This window comes from Pantherophis guttatus, chromosome 11 (genome assembly GCF_059756535.1).
Source record: "Pantherophis guttatus breed Tessera chromosome 11, ASM5975653v1, whole genome shotgun sequence".
Taxonomy (NCBI): Eukaryota; Metazoa; Chordata; class Lepidosauria; order Squamata; family Colubridae; genus Pantherophis; species Pantherophis guttatus.
The window spans coordinates 3,937,558-3,954,542 of record NC_142073.1 but is presented as its reverse complement, the minus strand read 5'-3'; the positions used below and the strand labels follow the sequence as shown (position 1 = coordinate 3,954,542).

Here is a 16,985-nt window from a genome sequence, read left to right as displayed (position 1 = left end):
GGGCCAATGATTGAGTCTCTTACACCACTGGCAAAATCTTGATTGCAGGAGATGTAATTGGCCGAAGCTGGTACAGAATGTCTCAATTGATGAGATACAAAACAAAATCAGTCATGGGTTCGCCAGGAGCTGGTTGCTGATTGGATATCAGCTGGTATCAATTGTTGTGGCCTGTCGGCCGCCGGCCCCTCCAGCAGCCAAATCAGAGGAGGGGCAGGAGGCATGGGAGTCAGAGTCAGCATCAGGGCAACCTGAGAGCTCCGAGGGGAAAGAGGGAATGGAGCTGGCAGAGAGAGAGAGAGAGAGAGAGAGAGAGAGAGAGAGGCGGAGCCTGGGCCGTCCATCAGCCCTCAGATGGCGAGTCAACAGCCCCAGATCTGGAGGTGGCTGACGAGGAAGAGGAGGAACAGCTGGGTCCAGTGCCTGACGCGTGGATGCACCGAAGGCAGAGGAGAGGAGAGCAGTGGAAATCTGTGGGCCGATCCTTGGGACGGAAGAACCACCACTGCTAGCGAAGCCCCACCCTAGCTCTGGGGATAAAAGACAGGGGGCAGGGATGAATAGATGTGGCAGACAACTATTCATCTTCTGGACGGACAGACTTGTTAACCTGCGGCGAGAGAGAAACTTTTTGCCGGGGCTGCCGGCGCTCCTAATAAAGGGATTTTAACTTCAGAGGGTTTGTCGTATTTGGGGAGCTGGGTCAGAACAATTAATCAATAATATCAATATCAATAATCCGTAATCATCTACTTCAACAATGCTGTCATGACTTGTTGTCAAGCCCAGGAACCAAGAACGGCATATTACTTAAAAGTAGTGTCTTTTATTTCTTTTCACCTATAGACAGAATCTTGCCAAACTAAAGCCACTATCCGCATAACTCTAAATATATTCTTGAACTGCCAGGGAGGGTCAGTCTTCACGCTCTTCCTGCCTACCAGACATTCCAAACTCAACTGCTTCTTTGCCCTCTGGGAAGCAGCCCCTCCCTCCCGGGAATCCAGGCTACATTCCACCACACCTCCCTCCATTCAACATCCATAAGGGCTGGCTTTCCTCTCTTTGATTGTTCTACAGGAAGTGAGTTTGTCGCCAATGACTCGGTTCACTTGCCATCTCCATGTGCAGGCTAGGTCTACCTTTCCTGCCTGGATGCAAATGTTCCACAGTGTTATTCTTATGAATCACTCCAGAAAGTGCAATGATGGGGTGGGGTGGATGGAGACTTATTTCCATCTCTTTATTTACCGCTTCCTATCAGGGTGCATAAGGGGACGTGGTGGCTCAGTGGCTAAGATGTTGATCTTGTCGATTGAAAGTTCGGCAGTTCAGCGGTTCGAATCCCTAGTGCCGCGTAACAGGGTGAGCTCCCATTACTTGTCCCAGCTTCTGCCAACCTAGCAGTTCGAAAGCACGTAAAAAATGCAAGTAGAAAAACAGGGACCACCTTTGGTGGGAAGGGAACAGCATTCCATGCGCCTTTGGCATTGAGTCATGCCGGCCACATGACCACGGAGACGTCTTCGGACAGTGCTGGCTCTTCGGCTTTGAAACGGAGATGGGCATCGTCCCGTAGAGTCAGGAACGACTAGCACATAGGTGCGAGGGGAACCTTTACCTTTACCTTTATCAAGGCGCATACTGGCCATGCCTTCTGCTTAACTGTTACTGGGATACTGAAATTGCAACGAGTTAATCTGTTTCTTGTTTGATGTCTTGATTTAGAAGGGAAGAGTGTTGTTTCTGTCCCTCCGTCATCTTTTATGCACTGCTCTAAGTGTGTAAGGAGATTAGAAGTCTCATCTGATTACTTTCACAGCTCATTACTAGAAGTTTAACCGGTCCTTCTCCTGTGTGGCTCTCAGTCTTTATCATTCCCAAAGGTTTTCCAGTATTTATGAAGTTGGTCGAAGTACATCTCTTTTGCCAAGCTTTTCATTGTTAATTACCTTAATGACCGATGTTAACATTGGCTTTGATTTTTGTGGGTCTTAATTATCTCTTTACAGTTGGCATTATTATTTTATTGCTAGAAGCATGAATGTTGGAATAAATCAAAAGGTGGGATTATCCATTCCACAATCAATACATAATCATTGATCCAATTAATCCAATGAATTAATTTTGAAAGAGGTGGAGGACATCTTGGTCAAGGACACCCAACTAGAAATCTAACTAACTGCCTCTAAGTCTCTAAGCTGCCAAAAAAGCCAACACAGTTCTAGGCTGCATAAACAGAGGGATAGAATCAAGATCACATGAAGTGTTAATACCACTTTATAATGCCTTGGTAAGGCCACACTTGGAATATTGCATCCAGTTTTGGTCACCACAAGGTAAAAAAGATGTGGAGACTCTAGAAAGAGTGCAGAGAAGAGCAACAAAGGTGATTAGGGGACTGGAGGTTAAAACATATGAAGAACGGTTGCAGGAACTGGGTATGTCTAGTTTAATGAAAAGAAGGACTAGGGGAGACATGATAGCAGTGTTCAAATATCTCAGGGGCTGCCACAAAGAAGAGGGAATCAGGCTCTTCTCCAAAGCACCTGAGGGAAGAGCAAGAAGCAATGGGTGGAAACTAATCAAGGAGAGAAGCAACCTAGAACTAAGGAGAAATTTCCTGACAGTGAGAACAACTAATCAGTGGAACAACTTGCCTCCAGAAGTTTTGAATGCTCCAACACTGGAAGTTTTTAAGAAGATGTTGGATAACCATTTGTCTGAAGTGGTGTAGGGTTTCCTGCCTAAGCAGGGGGTTGGACTAGAAGACCTCCAAGGTCCCTTCCAACTCTGTTATTCTATAACTTGTCAACTTTAAGATTTGTGGACTTCAATTCTCAGAATTCCCCAGCCAACATGGAATTCTGGGAATTGAAGTCCACAAGTCTTAAAGGTGACAAGTTTGGAGACCCTTGATCTAAATGTAATTTTCTAGTCCTCAAGCTAAAATTGTTTCCCATGAATTCCCAATTCTTTCCCAACACTTTCCCTACCTTTTCTTCATGCCAGCCAGGAGAAAGCATATCTAGGAGAGCAGGATGAAGAAGCCAACAATCAACTTTTATACCATCCTCAATAAAATGAGGCATTGTTTCCAGGAATTCTCTTAAAAGCTTCTCATTGTCCAATTCCATGCCTCAAAGACGTGTTTCCAGAGGGAAAGAAAACCGGCTCGTTCCAGACGATGACTAACCTGTTTGGCTACAAAGAGCCTATTCCTGGAGCCAACATAAACCTCAACTTTGAAAGAATAATTAATGGTAATAATGCCCGCGGCCGAGAATTTGGCAACAGGACAGACTTCTTTCTAACTTACGTGGCTCCTTTCTTTAGCAGTTTCAGATCTTCTGGATTGTTGCAGTAGGTAAGTTTTTAAATTTCAGATTGCATAGCTTGGCCCGCACAGAAATTAACAAGAGCAAAGGCCACAAATCAGTGGTGAAATCCAAATTTTTTTATTACTGGTTCTGTGGGCCTGGCTTGGTGGGCATGGCTTGGTGGATGTGACAGGGGAAGGATACTGCAAAATCTCCATTCCCACCCCACTCCAGGGGAAGGATACTGCAAAATCTCCATTCCCACCCCACTCCAGGGGAAGGATACTGCAAAATCCCCATTCCCTCCCCACTCCTGGGGGAAGGATACTGCAAAATCCCCATTCCCACCCCACTCTGGGGCCAGCCACAGGTGGAATTTGCCAGTTCTCCGAACTACTCAAAATTTTCACTACCGGTTTTCCAGAACCTGTCAGAACCTGCTGAATTTCACCCCTGATTTGCAGACTTCAGAAAACATTTGAAAAATAACTCACAATTCCAGAGGGGGACATTGTTCCGTGCATTTAGGTTTTGTTTGCAAAGTTAACTGAGTTTTATATACATGCAGCTAAATACAGAATGAAATGTAATTAGGATGTGAAAGTGAGTGTCTCAAAGACGGGTTTTTTTTTTCTTCAAAAGGCAACTGAACTGTTTTTTTTTTTTTCCTGGAGGAAGAAGAAGGTGTTTCACTTCTCATCCAAGAAGCTTTAACCATTCTGATAGCTGTGAGGAATGGAAGGCTATAAACAAGAACTAATGAAGCTTCTTGGATGAGAAGGGAAATGTTTTCTTCTTCCTTCAAGAAAAAACAGTCCAGTTGGCTTTTGAAGAAAAGAAGAAAAGAACACCTTTGAGACAACTATGACCTGGATGACGGAGAATCTCCACAGGTGTCAAACTAGGCAATTTTTGCGTCACGATTCTGTGACGTTTATTTGCACTTGTGGCAGGGGTGAAATCCAGCAGGTTCTGACAGGTTCTGGCGAACTGGTAGCGGAAATTTTGAGCAATTTGGAGAACCGGCAAATACCACCTCTGGCTGGCCCCAGAGTGGGGAGGGAATGGAGATTTTGCAATATCCTTCCCCCCCCCGTCACACCCACCAAGCCATGCCCACCAAGCCACACCCACAGAACCGGTCGTAAAAAAAAATTGGATTTCACCACTGCTGCAAATTATCATCTCCCACCTCTTGGGGATGCTTGAATTTGGATTCCCCCTCTGAACAATTGTCCCTATCAAGTTTTAAGATTCTGCCATCCTACTTGTATATTCCAATAACAAACTTCAAGCCCAGGAGGCTTGAAGTCTGCAGCAAAGACAGCGTATTTCTAAAGCCGCCTTCCTTAATCCAGGGGTTTGCAGGAGAGGAAAACTACACCTCCCAGAATCCTCCAGCTGCTTTCAGATTAGTTTGACATCCTCTTTATCCCATTGTTTGCAGCTGGGCTCCCTGGCCCGAGCAAGTAAAATGAGCAAAGAGTGACATCTGCAGGACTGATGCAAGATTCCCTAGCAACGTGTGATTTGTTGTCGCTGGGGGGCAGTGTTTCTCAACCTTGGCGATTTCAAGATAGGCCCAGTTCCTATCTTAAGCCAGGGGAATTCTGGGAGTTGAAGTCCACAAATCTTAAAGTCGCAGAGGTTGAGGACCACTGGTACAGGGCTACCCAGAGATCATCATTCCCAGCTATTTTGAGAACTGGAAATAAGGCTCTATAAGTCAAGGGTCTCCAACCTCGGCAACTGTAAGACTTGTGGACTTCAACTTCACAGAATTCCTCAAGCCAGCAAGAGACATTATTTTACATATTTAAGGCCAAGATCCAACTGGCAAAGACTTTGCTTTATAGACACTCAGCATATGAAGGATCACTTTCCATGACATTATTCTGCAAATTTAATTGAGTTGTTTGGGCCGGAAATAACATTCTAGCTTTTATTATTTTGTATGTTTGTCTAAATGTTTAAATATTATTATTTAATGACTGAAATTGAACGTTTCAAGGTTTTCAAATAACTGTCTTTTCCCGCACGCACCCTTTCCATCTCTCTGAAGATTCCCCTTTAATTCTTTAAGTTTCTTCATTATTTTATTCATTAAACATGAAACTCAGTCAACTGGACATTTAAAAATGTGTCACAAATACCATTGACTGGTGCTAGTGGTTGATACGGGTTGCTGCCAGCGTCCTAGGTATCAACCAAGTACTTTCTTAAGATGTACGATGTTCCGAGTAGTGCAGTTTTTTGCAGTTCCGCTGGTGTTATTGCAGGAAGCTGCAATTTCTTGATGCGTTTTGTAAAATTCTTGGACATGGTACCAAGTGCCCCGAAGACAATGGGCATCACTGTGACATGCTTCATTTATTGTTGTTGTTGTTGTTTGTAACAAAATGAACTATAACCAGAGGCCACACTCTTCATGTATTGAGATTGAAAACTTAAAAAAAAAAAAGATATTCCATCCACTCTTGTAAAGGGGCTGAAGACATGTAACCTTGAGTCTCTCCATCAATCTGCTCCAAGAGTATGATTTTTTTTAACATGATAAAAAAGGACGCATCATTAAATCTATTGGAGGTAGCCGATAGCCTCCCACCGTCCAGTACGCTCCCACAGAGAGGGACTCCTCAGGGTGCCGTCGGCCAGGCAATGTCGGCTGGCGACCCCCAGGGGGAGGGCCTTCTCTGTGGCAGCCCCCGCCCTCTGGAACGATTTGCCCCCGGAGATAAGAAGGATATCGGATCTTCGGGTCTTTCCCCGAGCCCTGAAAGCACTTCTTTTCCAGCAAGCAGGGCTGGCGTGAACCCCGCCCCCCTTTTTTAGTTTTTAATGGTTATTAATTGTTTAGTTTTAATTTGTTAATGGGTTTTAATTCACACTGTTTTAATTTGGGCCAAAGTATATAATTCTTTTAATTTTAAATTTTGTATTGTTATGTATTTTAGTTTTGGCTGTGCACCGCCCTGAGTCCACTAGGAGAAGGGCGGTATATAAATTGAATAAATAAATAAATAAATAAATAAATTGGAGGTGATCCTACTGGATGCATTGAGTGAACAGGAAGTGCATTAAATGAAATGGAAATTGACCTAAGTCACATGTAGTTTCTCTGACCCGGTTCTATCCACTCCTTCTCCTTTTTGAAATTCCATGGCTTCCAGAGTGTCTGAAGGTTGCATGAAGCAGGTTAACCCCATGAGAAGTAGAGTCTGCCAAGCAAAGCTCGAGTAGCACCCTGGACAGCACCTCTGATGTTCAGCAGGTGGGTTTCCAGAGAAGAACTCCACTCTTGCTCCATCAAGGCAAACACAAACCTGAAAGTTGCTCCTAACTCTGGTGGGAAGACTGGGCCTTTAAAGGTTTTTCTCTTCCTCCACATTTAAAAGTCTAAGAAGGTTGCACTCCTATTACTTTCAAGACACTCATCGTGAAACTGAAGCTTTTGGCAGCACTGTGTATTTATCCTTTTCTAATACAATCAAGGGACGCGGTAGCTCAGTGGCTAAGACACTGAGCTTGTCGATCGAAAGGTCGGCAGTTCAGCGGTTCAAATCCCTAGCGCCGCGTAACGGGGTGAGCTCCTGCTACTTGTCCCAGCTTCTGCCAACCTAGCAGTTCGAAAACACGTGAAAAATGCAAGTAGAAAAATAGGGACCACCTTTGGTGGGAAGGGAACAGCGTTCCATGCACCTTTGGCATTGAGTCCTGCCAGCCATATGACCATGGAGATGTCTTTGGATAGCGCTGGCTTTTCGGCTTTGAAACGGAGATGAGCACCGCCCCCTAGAGTCGGGAATGACTAGCGCATATGTGCGAGGGGAACCTTTACCTTTACCTAATACAATCAAAGGGAACAATGGCCAGTGCTTGATGTTGAAGGGCAAAGATAGACTAGAATAGAAAAGTTGGAAGGGACCTTGGAGGTCTTCTAGTCCAACCCCCTGCTTAGGCAGGACTACACCACTTCAGACAAATGGTTGTCCAATTTCTTCTTAAAAACCTCCAGTGTTGGAGAATTCAAAACTTCTGGAGGCAAGTTGTTCCACTGGTTAATTGTTCTGTCAGGAAATTTCTCCTTAGTTCTAGGTTGCTTCTCTCCTTGATTAGTTTCTACCCATTGCTTCTTGTCCTGCCTTCAGCTGCTTTGGAGAATAGCTTGGCTCCCCCTTCTTTGTGGCAACCCCTGAAATGCCAAACTGATTTTGAACCAGTGATTTTGGACAAGCTATTCATCCCTTTGCTTCTGAATCTAGATAGTCAAGGAGTGATGGAGGCATACCTTTTTTTAATTGATGGCATTACTCAGAAGGTCACAGCTATAGCTTTGGACCTATTGAGCATTGTTGTCAAGTCAATAACTTTCAATTTGACGAGTCTTGTTATTTATTATTTACTTCCTTTGGGATTTAATTACTAAGCATTTTTTTTTAAAAAAAAACCACCTTAAAAATATAACCTTAACCCACATTTTTTTTTTTAAACCACCTTGCTGTTTTATGTTTTCTGCTTTTTGCTCCTGGAGGGCTTTAGATGGGGTTTTGTTACCTGCTGAAATGCAGGTGATCAAGGTAATGACTCTGTTAATATCACACAAGGGTATTTCTCACTCCCTGAGAAAGCAAAAAAATAAAAATAAAAATTCAGAGGCCCAGCTGTTACAATTGCCAACTCATCTAAAAAAGAAAGTTTTGTTCTTTTTCCCAAAAAGGCCTAGACGACTGGAACTGCTATTTTTAGGGCTTGAGTGTGGTGTGCCTGTATCAGCAGAGAAAGAAGTATCTGGAGAAAGTTGAACAACCCTTTCCCACTTCCTTTTCCTGTTCACACCTAAGGGTGAGTCTTCCAGAGCTCGAAGTTGTGATCATCATCATCAGCTCAAATCCAAAGAGGAAGTTGCTGCCTTCAGTTGCCAAGGTCTCCTTCTTCAGTCTTTGGGTTTGATAAATATATTTTTTTATTGTTTTATATCACAAATTCCATTTCTATATTGAACAGTGTGTTTTCTAGGTATCCAAAGTGTTAAAGTATAAACATCATCACAGGCATTATAATCATGTACATATAAACATATATGCGATAATATCAATCGTTAGTGAAAAGTATACTATCTTCCATTATGGTATCAATTATCTAGTCATCAAAATATTTACTCATCGGTTTTTCTTTCTCGTATAGTCCATATTTCACACAAATCCACTCCTAACCTCTGTGTCTGCCAACTAGAATAGTTCCCACATTATAAAACATTCAGAATCTTCTTTTTTTCTTTGGTTTTTAGAGTTAACCTATCTATTTCTGCACATGCCAGAATTTTTTTTTATTATTATTATATTATCATCTGTAGGGGTTTCTACATTTTCCCAGTATTATGCCTATACAATCCTGGCTGCTGTTAAGAATATGTAAAATAGACTGTAGGAAGAAATATCCTTCTGGGTTCAGCTCCAAGTGGGGAAAAAGACACTGGAAACATGGAGACTCCTTGGAAAGATGGTTTAATGGTGGTCAGGATCACATGGCTTGAGTTCCTGAACAGAAAAAAGGGCAGATACAGCGAGTCTCTGAGTTTTATGCTCTCTCTGGCTTTGAACTTCCTGGGGCCCAGAAAGAGTATTCTGATTGGTCGTCAGACTTCCAGGGGGTGGGGGTCTTAGCTAGCCCTGCTGACTGATGATCTTCCCAGGTGCCATGTGTCAGTTTCTGTCCTAGATGGGTCCCATTGTCTTGCAGATGAGGTCCATTGACAAAGATTGAGTTTCTGCCTCTGGCCCATTAACAAAAGGGTGGGGGCAGGAAGGTGGGAGCTGCTTTGTCTCTAAAACATGCTTCTCCATTTCTCATCCAGAGAAATATAATATTCTGCCTTTTTAATATTTCCCAAAATATTTCATTCTTCCAGGAAAGGGGTGGGTGCTAACTTCCTACAAGACTTTGGGTCAAGAGTTTTTGGCAGAAGCCAAACTTCTCTGGAGCGTTCGGGAGGCTTTCTCACCTGCCTTCCAAATATTTTCCTTACAGAATTCCTACATTTTTCCCCCCTACAATTTCCTACATTATTCTCCTTGCAGAATGGAGCTCCAGGGCAACCAAGAGTTACAATTTTTTTTTTACAGATCTAGGTTTTCTCCCTCCGCTGCCTTTCAACCAGGAGCCAAATTCCTCATCCTGCAAAAGGAAAAATCGCAGAAAATCGGAGTTGGAGTTGGGGCGGGGGAAGGCTTCCCTCGCTCCACCTTTACCTCTCGCCTCCCCACCCCACACACACACACAACCCGCCCAGGGCCGGGTCAGGTCGAGGTGTGTCGCGCAAGCGCCTTGGAGCCCGGGAGGGGCGCTGCCGGCACCAGCTGCGCCTTTTTCAAGGTCCCGATGCTGCTTTGCACAGAAGCGGCGGCGGTGGCGACTTTGGAAAGCGCCTTGCCAGCTGGCGACATGGGGAAGCTGCCTTCGCTCACGCCGCCGGAGCAGCAGCAACAGCAACGGCTCTTCCTCCTGCCCAGGCAACAGTCGCTGGCCTCCCCCTTGGTGCTCAACCCCTTCGTGCAAGAGAGGCGTCTGGACGCCAAGGAAAAAACCTGGGTTAGTTTGGAGACGGGGAGGGATCGGGAGGGAAGAGCGCTTGGGCAGCTGCGTAAAGGAAAGCGCACGGGGGTATAGGTGACAAAAGGAAGGGGATGTGGGGGTGGGGACAAGTGGGGTGGGGTGGGGGGGGAGAAGCTGGTGCCCCGAGCTGGAGTAAGGCTAGAGGGAGGTCCAAAGGTGGTTCCTGGTCACTTGGTACCGTTTTGCTTCTGGATTTGAGAGGTTCCTTTGGGGAGGGGGGGGTGTCTCTCTGAGCTGGGCGGTTTCCTTGCAGACTTTTTATGACCCAACTAGGTAACCTCATCAATACCAGAAGGGAGTGGGGTGTGCGGAGCGGAGGAGGAAAACTGTGGGATACTCGGTGCTCTCTGAGCTGAGTGGTTTTCTTCCAAACGTTTTATGACCCAACTAGGTAACATCATCAATACCAGAAGGGAGTGGGGTGTGAGGAGTGGAGGAGGAGGAGGACTGTGGGGTCCTTGGTGCTCTCTGAGCTGGGTGGGTATTTTTTTATTATTATTATTATTATTATTTTGCAGAGGTTTCATGACCCAAACCTAGATAACTGATAATGTTTCCTAGTTTGGGTCATGGAGCATCTGCCAGAAAACCCACCCACCTTAGGGAACCCCCCCAAGGGGACCCCTCGTTTCAACTTTTGAGCCTACAAACATTCTCCTTTATTTCTGGGATTAATTGCGACGCTCTGCGTTTTATTCCTCCCCGGCGTTAGAAAGTTGCGCTGAACTCCTGGGGTAGAGGAGTGAAATGGAATCCTATCTCTGGAAATGGGGGGGTGGGAGAAGACTTCTCTGTTGGCTCGTTCGTGGCTTTCCTTGGAATGCCCTAAATATACCCTGGATGGCTCCGTGTCACCTGCAAAGCCCGAAACGCAGCTGAAAACGGCGGCGGGGAGGTGGGATATGGGGAGACTCCCTGGAAGCCTAAAGGAAGGCGCCGTGCAGGCAACTTCCAAGAAGTTGGTTAAGGGTTCGAAGCCCGTAAGTCGGATGGATGATGGTTGCGTTGCAATTTGGGCGGTGGGTAATTGGGTTAAGGGAGATAGAGGGGAGGGAGGAAGACATTAATAGTTAACTGAGTTGGAAGGGACCTTGGAGGTCATCTAATCCAACCCCCTGCTCACCCAGGAGACCTGTACTAGGGATTCGAACCGCCAACTTTTCGCTCAGTGTCTTAGCCACTGAGCTACCTAGTCAGGCTTTGACTTGCAGGAGAATTTTTTTAAAAAAATTGTTTTGAATTAGGATAGTTCCTTTTTTGGGGTTAGAAAAGCTTTTAGCGTAAAGTTGAAGTTGTGTGGGGCAGAGTTGTGTACTCTTTGGGTTTGCTTAAGAAGCGCCCCCCCCCCTCCTCAATGGCTCTGGTGATTTCTCTCCCCCAACCTTTTTTTATAGAACTCAAGAGTTGTGTGGGGGTTCTAAAGGTCATTTAGTCCAGCCCCCTGGCTCTGGCCAGCAATTGAAGTGGGGAGGGCAGCCCCAGCAACTTCCTTAGAGGTGGCTTTGTCTCTTCTTGAATGTATAATTTTGAGAGTTTTAACCTCAATGGCTGTGATAAATTACAAATAGACCACACGATGGAAAGAAATAGAAGAGAGAGGGAAAAAAATGAAAAGTGCAATAAAAAAACAGAAAAAAAGAGAAAGATGGAGTGAAAAATGATACACAGACAGCAAAAATTATTTTGTCTGTTTTAGCTCCTCATTTAAGTCTGTTCTGTTGTTCTAGGCCAGAACAACTTTTTATATATTTATTAAATTTGTAGCTCCCGCTGACTCTGGACAGAGAGAGAAAGAGTCAAATCGTACTGAGTTTTTTCTCCAGATCTTGTTCAGCCGGTCTTTATTTTTCAGTTCTTCCTCGCAGGGTTTGGGTTCCACTTTTGTAGCTGCATATGGCAACTTTCCATTTGCAAAGCATGTCTATTTTCAAAAATACGTCTTTTGTGCAAGAATCTGCCAAGAAGCTTTGCTAGAATTTGGTCCAAAGTTCTGTTTTTTTAAAAAAAAAAAACACCCAAAAAACCCCAAAGGTAGAAACTAACAGATAGACTGCTTCAGCATGTGGAGGTTCCATATGATGATGATGAATAGCCTTTTGATTGATGTTCCTTGCTTCACTCTTTAAAAAGAAGATTTGATTAAACCAAATATCCTTTCTGCAGCTTGTTCACGAGGAGGGCTGCACCTGTTGCACTTCTGCCTGAGGACAGTGCAAACTTTTTCTCTCCAAATTGCTCTCCCCTCCTGCTTACTTGTTCTTGCAACCCTATTATGAAATAAGTGCCTTTTCGTACAATTTCATAGGCACGGAAGTGAATGTGAAAAATGTTCTTGTTTTGGTAAAGAACAGACAGGAAGGAAACAAAACCCAGACGCTTCGAAGAACAAGATCTGAATTCCAGAACTCCTAAATTTAATATTTAACATGTTATTATTTTTTTTAAAAAAAAAAATCCTGATAGAATAAGCAGATTTACAGTAGACTGGACGGTAATGCCTGCTCAGTGGTTGTCTGTAATGTAGGTTTATCTCTGACTTGGGTTTTATCCTGGTCTTAGTTTCCCCATTTCTCAATTGCAAATGTTTTTTTTTTTTTAGAACTTCTCCTTTTGCAAATGTTTATACCCAAGAGGACAGGATGTTCCTCGTTTAGTAGCAAGCAGAACTTATTAAACAGGAATTGCTGTGGAAGTTGGATGGGTCTACCTCTCTTTTAAAACAACTCATTCCATATTTGCAAGTTGGGCTCCAAACACTGAGTTGTAATCAGTTTAGTTTTAATCAGTTGCTATGAAGATGGTTTCCTTTGCTCTGTTGACAGCTGAAATTTATTGGCTTCTAATCTCTGCAGTCAGGATTTCCCCTGCTTGTACTGAGATTTATCTCGGTTGAGGTCTTGGTTCACAATTGAGCTGTACAAATACTAGCCTTAAACAGAGTTTACAGAAAGAGGGAATCATTTCTGGTCCGTTATTTCCTTTCCCATGTGATTAGAATCGGTTGACTCAGCCTAAATTCTGGCAGGGAAATTTTTGAAAACAAAGCTGGGTGAGAATACAGATAGTCCTTGAATTATGACCACAATTGAGCCCAATTTTTGTGTGTGTTGCTAAGTGAGATGGTTGTTAAGTGAACTTTACCCCTTTTTACGACCTTCCTTGCTACAGTAATTATAGTGTGAAAAATCATCCATTTTTCACTACCGTTGTAGGAAGTAGAGATCTACCTGTACAGTTGATGAGTAGCAAAACCAAAATTCATTAAAATGCTGCTAGTTTTGTTGGTTATATTAGCTATATATTGCCCGGACCCCTCAAAACTCTGGTTGGCTAGTTTTAAAAGATTTAATTCTAACAAAGTTGTCGTTTCCTCCCCCATTTCTTAGCTTGTGACTTTTTTTTTTTTTTCCAAAAGCAGGAATAACCTGATATTCTAAGAAAGTAAGCCCACATTCTTGAATGCTTTCAGATAAGCCTTTACTGTTTTCTCCCAGAAAGTTTTAAATTCTTAAAATCTTGCCAGCTGCCTAACCACAAAGTCCTTGCACCAAGTTAAAAACTCTGAAGGAAAAGAAAAATCAAATAAATGCAAAAAAGAAAAAAGTTTTCTCTTGAATATATATATATATATATATCCCTTCCGTCCTTCCAAGGTGGGTAAAATGAGAACCCAGATGCTGACTCAAACCGCCTCTCTAAGGGAAGGAAGGAAGGAAGGAAGGAAGGGAGGGAGGGAGGGAGGGAGGGAGGGAGGAGAATAGCCCTTAGCCTTATATAGTGCTTTACAGCCCTTTATAAGCAGTTTACAGGGTCAGCCTATTGCCCCCAACAATCTGGCTACTTCTAATGACTGGAAATGTGGAAAACATGAAGGGATATTTTACCATTCACAAAAAAGAGAAAAAAATACTGGATATAAATACATATGGCAATTGCTGCTTACTTCCTTAAATATTGTTCTTTTTCTTCTTTCTGTTATTCTTCATGTTTTTTCTTTTACCCTTTCATAAGCTTTACATTCTTCTCAGGTTCTGTAACTTTTTAAATCTTTGCAAAATCTTCACGGTGTTTGTCAAGTTTGAAGGGTATGGACTTCAACTCCCAGAGTTCCCCAGCCAGCAGGGGGAATTCTGGGAGTTGAAATCCATGTATCTTAAACTTGCTAAATTTGATAACTCGGAATTATATGAATTATATGATTCCTGTATTGCTTAAAGGAAGAGTATAATAATTATATATAAAATAGAATAGAATTCTTTATTGGCCAAGTGTGATTGGACACACAAGGAATTTGTCTTGGTGCATATGCTCTCAGTGTACACAAAAGAAAAGATACGTTCATCAAGAATCATAAGGTCCAACACTTAATGATATATGTATATATATAATAATATACTTTTCCTTTAAGCAATACAGGAGTCATTTAATTCCGAGTTTATCAAATTTATATGAATATTTTTCAAATATATATATAAAAGCAGGTCAAAACCAGCCACAAGCAAGCTGTTCTTAAAAATGCCTTCTGGACATTTTCAGGAGCAAAGCAATTCAAAACCTGTCTTTTGTACTCTATGAAACAGTATTTTCTTGCCCCAAATGTGTCATTGTCTCGGGACACACCCTTTGGCATCCTTCAATCCTCCCGTCTCGGATCTGAAGTTTGTTTTAGGCAGAAGATTGGGCAGACCTGGACATCTGCCAGCCGGAAGGACATTTCATAATCTCCCTTGTGAGCAATCTGCATTCCATCAGAGAAGTATTATCTTTGAAGGAAGAGGAAACAAGTGGTTGCTTTTAGCTGCAGGTTACAAATAGATATGGTGCATCTCGCAAACTCTCCCAAGAATTTGCAAATTCTGGGGATTGAAGTCTACACCTCTTCATAATAATTTGTAAATTCTGGGAGTTGAAATCCATACCCATACTTATTTGAAGGTAGTCCTCAATTTACAACAGTTCATTTAGTGACTTTGAAGTTACAACGGCAGTGAAAAAAAGTGACTTATGATCATTTGTCAGAGTTACAACCATTGGAGCATCCCCATGGTTGCACGATCAAAATCCAGATGCTTCTCAACTGACTTGTATTTATGACCGTTGCAGTGAGGTCATCTGATCCACTTTTGGGACCTTCAGACAAGCCGAGTCAATGGGGAAGCCAGATTCACTTAACAGCCATGTGACTAAGTTAACAACTGCAGGGATTCTGGGACACTGTGGCCATAAAATGGGGCAAAATTGGCTTAACAACTGTCACGATTAGCAACAGAAATTTTGGGCTCAATTGTGGCTATAAATTGAGGATTACCTGTGATTATAGGATTCCCCTTAGCAATATCTTCATCTTAAAAGGAAGAGAAAAAAATTCCTGCTGTTTTAGCTGCAGGTAACGATACAGCTTGCAGTAATTGTTCTATTAGAATAAAACAGAATAACAGAGTTGGAAGGGACCTTGGAAGTCTTCTAGTCCAGCCCCCTGCCTAGGCAGGAAACCCTACACCACTTCAGACAAATGGTTATCCAACATCTTCTTAAAAACTTCCAGTGTTGGAGAATTTACAACTTCTGGTGGCGAGTCGTTCCACTGATTAATTGTTCTAACTGTCAGGAAATTTCTCCTGAGTTCTAAGTTATATAGATTATAAATTTAATAAATAATATATATTAATAATAATAAATTTAAAATAATAAATTATAAAGAATAAAAGCTTCGGTTGACCTTTCCTTTTGCAACGGTGCCTGTTTTGAAACCTGGTTTGTAGGAAGACAATGGTATGATTTAATTTCCTTTTTAGTATCCTGGGTCATTACTTCCCATATCTGATATTTTAAAATGTGAAAATATGGAACACCAGGCTCTTTCCTTTACGTTTGTCTTGCCTTGGTGACCTCTTTATTTAACCCAACACTGAACTTAACTTTGGAGGATCTAATCACATCTAACATTTCAAAGAATATTTTCTCCTTTCTTCTTTCTGCCTCTTCCTTTTAATAAGGCTTGCCGTGAATTATCAATATATGGTCTGCCTTAAGCGTTGAAGAAAAGTCTTTCATTTTTGTGAAGATGCTGGGCTGTATATTAGTATACAGTAGTGGCCAAGATTGTGGAAACCTTTTGGGAAAAGTGTATTTTCTAAAGCTAGCTAATAACACCATTTTTTTTTTATTTTTTTTTTTGGAGTAGTACCATAAGATCTATGGAAAGTTAATTTAATCAAGAATGTAATGCAATAACTTTTATGAAGGATTTGCTATTAGAATAGCAGTTGCAGTATAAAGAAGAAAAATGAAACACGTAGAAAAAAATGAGATATACAAAAATGATTACCATGTCAGTTAATACTTAGTTGGGAACCCTTTAGCATGAATTACGGCCTTACAACGTCTTCCCATGGAATGAACCAAGTCTTTGAGTTCTGCAGCTGTTATAATGTGAAACCAAGATGGAATTATTGCTTCTATTAACTGGGTTTTATTGCTGGGTCGCTTCTGTCTAACCAGTTTCTTTAGTTGGCTCCATAGATTATCAATTGGGTGAAGGTCTGGGCTATTCCCAGGCCATTCCAGCAGTGGAATAGGATTATCTTGAAACTCCAGAAAAAAGTGGTGTTATTAGCCATCAAACTTCAAAAATACACTTTTCTCAAAAGGTTTCCACAATTTTGGCCACTCCTGTACCGTTAAATTAATATTTAACTATTTCTGATATCTGCCAGCTGAAAACACATCCTGAAACAAAGCATCTTACTATTCAGAAGGTTTCTGAAATTTACATTAATTTACATTTGCTAGAGTTGGTTGCACATTAAATTACTCTTAGCAGGACATTGTTTTCTATATCTCTCTGTGGTTGATTAATGATTTATGACCTAACCCAGGCCATTAAAAAGTTACTTAAGTTTTCCAAGTTTTTATCCAATCAATATTTGCCTGTAACTTATTTACTGTATTCAACGTTCGTTGATGACAAATCCCTTCCTTTATGAATTCCCCAAAACTCTGGTTAAAACACCTGTCTAGGTGGCTCAGTGGCTAAGACCCTGAGCTTGTCGA

The 16,985-nt window shown here is 42.3% G+C and overlaps 1 protein-coding gene across 1 annotated transcript in view; it reads left to right on the top strand.

Moving 5' to 3' along the window:
• The first annotated feature begins 9,638 nt into the window (after positions 1-9,638).
• The window catches only part of LPCAT2 (lysophosphatidylcholine acyltransferase 2), a 28,809-nt gene continuing 21,462 nt past the window's right edge, over positions 9,639-16,985 (top strand). The window contains exon 1 of the mRNA XM_034426520.3: positions 9,639-9,908. Coding sequence (XP_034282411.2) covers positions 9,699-9,908 — 210 coding nt within the window. The 5' untranslated portion in view covers positions 9,639-9,698. The remainder of the gene's footprint in view (positions 9,909-16,985) is intronic.